The 9,460-nt window shown below is 37.5% G+C and overlaps 2 protein-coding genes across 3 annotated transcripts; one reads left to right on the top strand and one right to left on the bottom strand.

Moving 5' to 3' along the window:
- The first annotated feature begins 354 nt into the window (after window positions 1-354).
- Window positions 355-4,831, top strand: LOC129896671 (putative methylesterase 11, chloroplastic). 2 transcript variants are annotated; one of them, XM_055972610.1, is made up of 5 exons: window positions 355-887; window positions 1,549-1,785; window positions 2,750-2,893; window positions 3,679-3,810; window positions 3,946-4,831. In XM_055972610.1, exons 1-5 carry the CDS (start codon window positions 561-563, stop codon window positions 4,222-4,224), a joined length of 1,119 nt encoding a protein of 372 aa, XP_055828585.1. In that variant the 5' UTR covers window positions 355-560; the 3' UTR covers window positions 4,225-4,831. The 2 variants fall into 2 exon arrangements, with proteins under 2 accessions (XP_055828585.1, XP_055828584.1); XM_055972609.1 differs by having other exon boundaries at window positions 1,540-1,785.
- A 145-nt stretch (window positions 4,832-4,976) lies between these two features.
- Window positions 4,977-9,213, bottom strand: LOC129894804 (ARF guanine-nucleotide exchange factor GNL2). The gene is made up of 2 exons (XM_055970436.1): window positions 8,186-9,213; window positions 4,977-8,088 (listed from the first exon to the last, which is right to left on the bottom strand). Exons 1-2 carry the CDS (start codon window positions 9,211-9,213, stop codon window positions 4,977-4,979), a joined length of 4,140 nt encoding a protein of 1,379 aa, XP_055826411.1.
- Between the last annotated feature and the right edge of the window lie 247 nt (window positions 9,214-9,460).

Here is a 9,460-nt window from a genome sequence, read left to right as displayed (position 1 = left end):
TTTTGAGGAATCAGTATCATTTGACACCTCTTGAGTCTTTTTAAATTCGCGCTTAAAGAATTATATCCACATTTAAAATACCACTTAATATGAAATATAACAGATGTAATTATTTTTGAGTCAACTTTTCGGTCCAAGTATTCAAGTCAAGTGCAATTAATTTTGCACATATATCAATATTTTATTGGTTCGTTATGATAAATTTTAGTCATCAAGTTGCCCCATTGATTTTGAGTAAATATCATTAAAAATCAGGTTACTTTGGTAATAATGTCAAAAAATGGGTCCATTTTCACATTTTTTTTTATATAATCATCAGGATAACAAGCGTTTCTAAGCAAGTGTAGTAAACCTTGTACTCCTAACGCTTACTCCATTTCTCATCATCTAACTATTGGCTTCTCCTATATGAGTCTAGTCGAATATATTTATTTTTGATTCGTACTCGATCCGCCGGTTTGTCACCCTCCCTTTAATCACCTTCATCTCCTTCTACTCTTTAAGTGTTAACTCCATTTCTCATCATCTACGTATTTAAATACATGTGAAAATCGTGGAGAATGGGGTTGTGTTTCTCTGTGAAGAAGAGGCCATTGAAGCGTTTAACGAACCAATCATTGGCGAGTCCAAGTAACCGATGGTGTAGATTTCGTTCGTCGAGAAAGGAAGATTGTTTCGCTGAGGATCGAGCACTGGCAGCTGCGATTCTCTTTCAGCAACGGTTGCAGCAAAACGGTAGCAGTGTTCCGTTTGATCGTTCAACGTCGCTGCGGTATTCGAATTGTAAGTCTAATAAGAAGAATCAGCAAGCACTGGCACGTAGCTCCAGTTCTAGGTCTCGATCAATTACTGATCCTCTGCTTCACCCTCACCAGCTTGTTAACAAGGTACCACTACTATCTACTCATTTTTATTTTTGTGTTCAGTCAGTAAGGAAAAAAAAAATCTAAAAATATTTATATGACAAATACTATGGGGAGGAAAAAATCAATGAGGAATGCTACTTGTTCAACTTATTTTTTCTACTTCTACTAGCAAAATCATTTTTCCGAGATTATTTTTCCAAAGAAATATTTTCCAAATTTTTTTACTAACCATTAAAAAAATAAAAATATTTTATCCCTACCGCAAATTTTGATGTGATGTTTTCTCTTTTAGACTATCTATTCAACCATTGCATTTTCATTTTTTTCCTTCACCACTATACAATACATAAGTTCAAATGATTTTTTGACTTTGTACCTCTCAAACACTTATATAAATTGATACAAAGAGAGTAATCTAAATTTTTCTTTTGAGTATCTATAGAACAGTATATTGTCCTCAATTGGCTAATAATGGAAAGTATTGACTGATACTAGCTTCCTCATAGTAATATATTTCTGTAATATAGCTTCTTTTACTTTGTTTATTGTGGTTTTTTGACAGATAAATCAAGAGGTCTCATTTCTGCTCTATTAGTAAAGAAAGCACCTTCTGTATTGTGACTTTTGACTATATTTGATCCTCCATTTTCATGCTAAATAGATTTTTATATAGAATGGACAGGTATTAACGATCGATGATTTAGAGACAAATCACTTTGTCCTTGTCCATGGTGGTGGATTTGGAGCCTGGTGTTGGTATAAAACCATTGCACTTTTAGAAGAGGTAGGATTTAAGGTTACTGCAGTGGATTTAACTGGTTCAGGCGTTCATTCTTTCGACACAAATAGCATCACCAGCCTATCGCAATATGCAAAGCCACTCACTGGTTTTCTTGAAAAGCTTGCCGATGGAGAGAAGGTTAGTTCTCCACTACTTCTCTTTTCTCTGATTCCAGTTTGTTATATTTACACCTGAGATTCCGTAACAAGTAGATACTTCCACAGGAGCATAGTCTATTTTCTGGTTAAATACATTACGAGATGTTTTCCCATACTTTCCGCATTCAGTTCTAGCAATTTCTGCACTGGCCTTCTTATCTACCTGAACAACATATACGGATCCCCTCCACCCCTTTTTTCATTAAATATGGAATGAAAGATCTTGTTTTGTTCCTTGGTTGAAAAGAGATGTCTTGAGCAATCGGAGAAGCACTTTGACAAACAGATTTGATCTTGACTGATTCAATTAAGGTATTACAAAGATCACATGTTTTTCTTCTTATCTTCCATTCTTATGGAAATTGTGACGGTGTTGAAGCCCAGTAAAAGATCTTCTTCCAAATCCGGGAGATTGACTGGTTAAAAGTGTTCATAAGAAGTTCAGCATCTTCAATAAGCATCATTTTTTCACACTAAGTCCCCCCCCCCCCCCCCCCCGCCTCCGCTCCCCAAGTTAATTTATCAAAAATTGTGGCACCTGAATATGCGAATTAACATTCTTATTCATTGTCTATAGTGATTAAGAGAATATCCTGCTCATTCTTGATGGTATAGCTACTCGTCATGAGTGTGTCTCCACCTCTCCTCAAGAAAAGAAAACAAAGGAACAAAATGCTAGTTCTTACATTAGGCTGCTGTCTTGTTTTATGCAGATTGACGAAGTTGCTTAATAATATAACGGGGGCTTGGATTTTTTTCTTCTTCCTCACAATTTAGTGCAATTAGGGTCACTGCAGGAGGCTTTGATCTAGTTTTGTCATACTTGGAGATTATATATATGCTTAAATTTTCCAACGGTTCCTGGAGTTTGAAACGTGCATCTTGATATCCACTTTTCCTCTTCTAGTGTGTTTAAATTTTGTAATCTTTCTTCAACCATGTAGGTGATTTTGGTAGGACATGATTTTGGTGGAGCTTGCATATCATTCGCGATGGAGCTCTATCCCTTTAAAGTTTCAAAAGCTGTATTTGTTGCTGCAACAATGCTCACTAGTGGACAAAGTGCCCTCGATATCTTCTCAGAAAAGGTAAATTTTATCTATTGCTTCATTCTTCCTGAATCTTCACTGATCTACCCATTCTATACTTCCTTCTTGTAAAGTGAAGATCAGCGGTTACCTTGTTCTGGCATTTGATGTTAGCAGCATCAGAGTTTCGCCCGTGAAGACATCGATGCCTCAATCCATACATTAAGAAATTTGAGTTTCTTTTTGGAAATACAGAATCTCTTCGATTCATGCATTTTTATGCTTTGCAGTTTTTTGTCTGACATGTACTTCAAGGTCCTTTCTGTTGATCCCTGTGGGGTTATACACTTCTAGCGAATGATTACACTTTAACCAGCTATAGCTTGTGCAAAATTGTGAGTGATCTTTGTGTTCATCTCAACGCAAACAATATTTTTTGCATGAAAAGGAAGGAAACGACTTAACTGGAAAATAATTTGCCAGTCTCTTCTCTGGAGAGGAGAAAGGGAGTTTGGTGACATGGAAGGGTCTATCCCTCCTCACCGATTCCTGCAATCCTTCTCGAATTGCCTGAAGTTCTTTGCTCTTTTAATTTAGAATGAAGTGGATTAGATTTTAGAGGATCTTTAACTCTTCATTTCCTGCTTATCCTGCATTCCATGTACCATATAACACGGGGTGGAATAATGTCATTCTGCTCGAGCTAGCTATAATTAGGTTGTTCTCTTCCCTCTCTTCAACTATATGCACTTAACAGGTCATGTGATTTTTAGGGGGCGGATAGTTGTGTCATTGTAAAATAGAAGTTATCATGTGGTTAACGAAAAACTCATTAACTATATCAGACGAAGTCAAATGACCTTATGAGAGAGTCTCAAATATTTATCTATGCAAATGGGAATGACAAGCCACCAACTGCCATTGATCTGGACAAATCACTCGTGAAAGAATTATTATTCAACCATAGTCCTGCTAAGGTATGTTATGCTGTATGAAATATTTTCTGTAGACAACAAAGTTAATGTTACTTCCTTAAACTACTCTTCTCTAGTAAACGGTTTTTTTGAATTTGATGTTGTATATTCTTATTTTTTTAATGGACTTATTTTCAGGACGTCGCATTAGCTTCTGTTTCATTGAGGCCAATTCCATTCTCTCCAGTACTTGAGAAGCTTTCTTTGTCTGACATCAAGTATGGTTCCATCAGACGGTTTTACATAGAAACAACAGAAGATAATGCTATACCAATAGCTTTACAACAGAACATGATAAGCCAAAATCCACCAGAACGGGTTTTTCATCTCAAGGGTGCTGATCACTCACCTTTTTTCTCCAAACCGCAAGCCCTACACCGAATTCTGGTAGAAATCTCAACGATTTCATCAACATGAAGTTGTTTCTCATTTCCTGTAAGAAAATTTTCATAAAGTTTTACTGAATTCCAAGCAATTCAGGTGCTTCCTACACTTAAAACTGCATCAGAAGCATGTACTTAAAACTTCATCAGAAGCATGTAGAATAGCCCCTCATATATATGCACAACATATCCAGCTGATTCGTTCTGTCTGTTATTCTATGTAAGAAGTATGTTTCTGGAATGCTTCCACTGATGCCTTGTGTTTTCCAACAGCTAGCTATTTTCAAATTGTGGGAGATTGTTGAAATTGTAGAGAGAATTCAGAGCATAAATGAGTTTATGAATAAAATACTTTTGTACGAGAAGTCTTTCTGTACACTTGATGGATGGATCAGAAAGCGCCAATCCAAAGCTATTCAGAAACTGTTTGACTCACAAATTTTTATTTTGTGCTATGTATTTTGACCAAGTACAGGCTTGCCACTCCCAGACCTACTAAGGAACCATTCATTATGTAAAGATAAACATTCATTATCACAAAGGAAGGAAGTGAGAAAGAGTATACACTTAAAGCTTCATTTCAATTAGTTTAAACATTGTATCACATGTTATATCAAAACAAAGAAGAAACTTCTGTCTTTTGTCTCTGTTGTTTGTGTGTGTGTGTGTGTTATTTTCTCCTATATACTGTAACCTCAATCTATAAAATTGCTTCCCATTAATTTTAAAAAAATGCTTTACAACTAATCTATGTTAATTTAGTGTGAGACACAATAAATACTATGATCAAACATCTGAAAACAGTTCTTCAGTAAGTGATGGAGCAATCCATTGTATCTGAACATGAGTCATTTCCCACAAGTTCTCATCATCTCCAGGAACTAAAATCTCCCTTTGCTTCATTGTGACAACCATCTTCTTCAACAATACTGGGATAGTATCTGGAAGTTTAGACTCACCACATTCTCCTAAATCAGCCTTCATGCATGTATCCATTCTTCTCAAGATCCCCATCCAGAAGGCCCTAAAACTAGGACTTTCTGATAATGGTTTCAAGAATTGTAAATAGACATCTGTTAGAACTTCCATCGATAGCTTAAGAGTTCCTTCCATACTTCTTGCCTCCCTTTCTGCATTCCCCCTTTTAGAGTATTCCAACATCTTCTCGTGCAAATCATCAACCATTGCAAAGAGTATGAGGTTGAAACAGCTAAGGATGTTGGCTGGTGTGAAATATAACTCTTCGCCAAGTGCAAAACTTTTCTGTAAAGACATGACCGCGTGGTTTCTTATCTCTTCTCTTCTGGCTAAGCTAGTCTTCCTGAATGCTTCCCCTAGTTTAGCAAAATAGGTGACTGTTAAGTTAGAAGAGCTAAGAGCTTTTGAACTTTCTTCGAGAGAACAACTGCTTGCGCTACTATTTATACTCGTGGAGCTCCCTGGATCTGTATACCCACTTTTGTACCACTGTACTAACAAATTCACAGTATCTGACATCAAATCCATGATCTTCATGTTCTTTTCTAAAGGGCTGTTTTTCAATGCGACAAAGCCAAATGCACAATCTATACAATACGGGTAGTTCAATCTTGAAATGTGGAAACTATCTGACATTAAATTTATAAGGGCCTCAACTCCTTGCTCATAGGTTTCTGGATGTCGCCCTGTGACGGATAGCAAATGCATGACTGTTTTCCATCCTAGTTGAGATTGGAGATTGGCAGGATACTCTGTCAGGATTGTGGTGACAGATTGTACTAAGAAGTCACAACAAGTATCAAGAATTTCCTTTTCCAGCTTCCACATCAAATTTATTGATTTAAACATGAGTTCCTCTGGACTTTTGTCTGAGTGAAAGGAAGACAAGAGCTTGAGACAAATCTTCATAAGGGCGATGATACCCTTTTCTGCAAACGGTATGGGAGAAAATAGGGGAAACTGTGCAACATTTAGTAGATATTCATTGTAATGAGGCCAAAAGACCAAGAGTCTGTGAGTATTGGATGAAGCAATGCTAACAATTAAATCCCAACAGAAGCCAACAGTTTCTTCCTCTTCAATTGGGGTGCTGAACTTTTGGCCTTTACCAGCTGCAGCAAATATCAGACAACGGCCTAGATTCAGCAACGGTTCATCAGGTAAACTCGAGCTATTGCTAAAGATGCTCCCTATGCGGCACTGCTGAATAACTTTCAGGTTCTGTTCAAACTCACTTACCCCCAGGTTCAAGGATTCTTCTACACTTTCCATGGACAAAAAATGTGAAAATCGTCCAATTATGCCAGAATTATGGGGTTTGCTCCCAAATTTAATATCTTGAGTAGGAAAAACCACCCCGGATGCACATCTTTCATGTACTCCTGGAGGGTTGGATGATGAGTTTGAAGCATTTTCAGGTTCAACAACAGATTGTGGAAGCAGCTTTAACTTTCTGAGTTTCAGCAAACAGTCCACAATGGTTCTCCAAGCTCCCCTGATGGACTTTTTGAAGTCATTTGCAATGGTGAAAACTGCTAGAGTTGCCATTCTTGGCTTCAGATCGTTGCTGAATGCATACAACGTTTCTTCTGAAGATGCATAAGGATTTAGTAATGTAGTAAATTTGCAGAATGAGCAGAGAAGCTCGTCTAGAGTATCCTCAAGACCATATTGTGTTATTCGAGCAATTGAAAACAAAGCCTCAACACATTCATGAAGGATCTCTTCTTCGTCAGACTGTTCGAAGATCGTTGCAAGTGTAGCAACAGTGGGACCAGCAATTGAGGCAAACATGTCTCGTCCTAGTCGTCGATCAAAATTGCTGAATATGAAAGGTTTCATCTTCTTTGATTTATTGATTAGCTGAATCCATCTGCTAGGGTTCATTTCCACAGGAGCACCCGATGAATCGAACGATGTGATTGCATTGGCTGAAATGGAATGGAAAAGCTCCGAGAGATATTCCCTCGGAATATCTTGTCCTCCATTTATCCCTCTATTGTTTCTAATAAATTCATCTTCTGTCATTTTCTTCTTCACTTGTGGGTTATGCTGATCAGTGTTGAGCATGATTACTGAATAACAAAGGATGTGCACTGCATCTTTGCTCGCAAATATTTCTGAAGATTGTTGATCGAAAAACCTTTCAGCAAATGCTTCAAGGATTCTTTCGATTTTCTGCGACTCCCCGGGTAATCTAAAAGTCTCTAGATAAGTTCTCAAAGCAGTGTCCAGAACCATCCCCATGAACTCAAATGTTTCCGTGAATTCTTTAAGGACTTTGAGGTAGAAATCATCAGGATCACCAAGAAAATCACCAATTGCAATCTTGTTTAGACCTGGTGTATACCGAAAAAACATGGCATAGGCTTTCGGATCAGGAGGATCCGGGATCAACAGGGAAAACTTGAAGTACTCCAGTCCCTTCTTTTCATCTCTACTGAAGTGATTCCCGGCTATTAGTATCTTTCTTTTCTGTGCCATTCTCACTCTAACATAATCGATCCAATTCTCTAAGTCTTCTTCATCTTCTTTCGACTTCTCTTCCCAGAATTGTCTATACTCGGTTATCTCGACTGGATACGGTCCAGAAGGTGTTGAATCATCGTCCTTGTCAACGTTATCAGCTATGTTATGGATAATCACTGCTAGGCCTTCAAAGGCTTGAACTTGCACACTTGTCAAACATCCACCAGTAGGGAACGCATGCCTACAAAGAGACTTTCCAATCTCCTCAAAAACATTTTTGAATATGGGATTACAATCATAATTCACATAGACTTCAACTATAAAACTTGGTTGTCTGCAAAAGTTTATTATTCCTTCAATTGCTACTTCTTGAAGTTGGAGCGAATTCGCTAAGCTTGCCACTTTAAGCAACACAAACGAGAAAAAAGCTTCCAATTGAAGACGAACCGACCTGAATATATGATCAGAAGATGAAATGTAATCAATTTTGGCATTCAATATGGACTAGTTGACACTTAGGAAACAATCATGGCCTCTGAACTACTAACCTGCGAAGAAAGTGATAAATATTTAACACAATGCTGCAAATCATGGAGGATACGAGTGGATTCGAGGAGGTTCCATAATGAACCAAATGGTGGAAAAGGTCATCTTGAATCATCCTCAAAAGCTTTGGATGCTTACCTATGCTATCACCACTTAATTCTATAGCAGAATTGATCAAAACCAACGCAAAAAGCTGAACATTTTCATCAGAAGTTTGAGATCCATCAGTCTCCATGACTTCAACTACGTTGAGCAACGAGCACAGGAAATGAAAAATATCAACAGCAGAACGAATCCCATACCCCGAATCCAAGTTCCCATCCTCGGTATCTGACTCCGAATCTTCCCAATCTTTCACTTCTATTTCAGGCAAACGCTGATATATTACATGTATCAGCTCATGCATTGTATATCTAGCACTACGCTGAAGCAAATCACTCCGGTTAGCTGACTGCTGAACCACTTGAAAACACGTGTTCACAACGGTACAAACAGATTGATCCGTGAGCAAAATAGAAGAAGGATGTACCATAATTGCTGTCAAAGCCTGTAAAATTTTCATCATAACAGCATCTTCAAAGACAGGATCAGTTTTCTCCAAACGACAGCCCGTGACAGCAGTGACAGCTGAATTAATAGCTTCTCTTGCTCCTGGACTTTTGTGATAAAAAATTTCAAGCTTGAGGATCTTAAGTATAGATGATAAAGCGACCCCTGTTGCTGCAGAAGGAACATCATCACTTTGTACAACGTCAAGAAAAGGCGAAAGGTATATCATAGGATCTATTGTTAGCCATTCTTGTTGTGGATTGAAAATGAGTGATCTTAGTGATTTCAATGAATGTGATATTTGAGAATCATAATTTTCTTCAGGGGGATGGTAGAAATGCAAATTTGCTTCAGGGGGACGCCGAATCACCGCTAAAACAGCTCCTACCTCTGTGTTCAATGTGCAAGATATTCCAAGTTCTTTCCTTTTGATCTTTGTCATGTATTCATGAGTGTTTTCATCTCCTTCTGTAGCACCCATTAATCAAAATGTTAAGGGAAAAAATAGGAATGTTTTTTTTACATAGTAAAATGTTCAAAAAGAGGTTAATTTGGTGAGATTTTGTTTAGTTATTAAGAGGTAAGAAATCAATGATTTGACTAATTCTTCTCCTAGTATTGCTTCTCTTCCTTCAATTGTGGATCAAACTTCTTAATTTGTAAGGAAGAAAACAAGACTTTAGTAGAGTAAAGTCTTGTGATTTTAGATCCAACTAATATATGTCAAC

The sequence above is a fragment of the Solanum dulcamara genome, chromosome 7, assembly GCF_947179165.1.
Source record: "Solanum dulcamara chromosome 7, daSolDulc1.2, whole genome shotgun sequence".
Taxonomy (NCBI): Eukaryota; Viridiplantae; Streptophyta; class Magnoliopsida; order Solanales; family Solanaceae; genus Solanum; species Solanum dulcamara.
This window is presented reverse-complemented; position numbering and strand designations above follow the sequence as displayed.

Excerpts from the sequence above, each read along its gene's own strand:
- LOC129896671 (XM_055972609.1), top strand. The coding sequence starts at position 561 with ATGGGGTTGTGTTTCTCTGTGAAGAAGAGGCCATTGAAGCGTTTAACG. Across the intron at positions 1,786-2,749 it reads AGCTTGCCGATGGAGAGAAG|GTGATTTTGGTAGGACATGA; the intron begins GTTAGTTCTCCA and ends TCAACCATGTAG. Across the intron at positions 3,811-3,945 it reads TCAACCATAGTCCTGCTAAG|GACGTCGCATTAGCTTCTGT; the intron begins GTATGTTATGCT and ends ACTTATTTTCAG.
- LOC129894804 (XM_055970436.1), bottom strand. The coding sequence starts at position 9,213 with ATGGGTGCTACAGAAGGAGATGAAAACACTCATGAATACATGACAAAG. Across the intron at positions 8,089-8,185 it reads ATTTATCACTTTCTTCGCAG|GTCGGTTCGTCTTCAATTGG; the intron begins GTTAGTAGTTCA and ends TCATATATTCAG.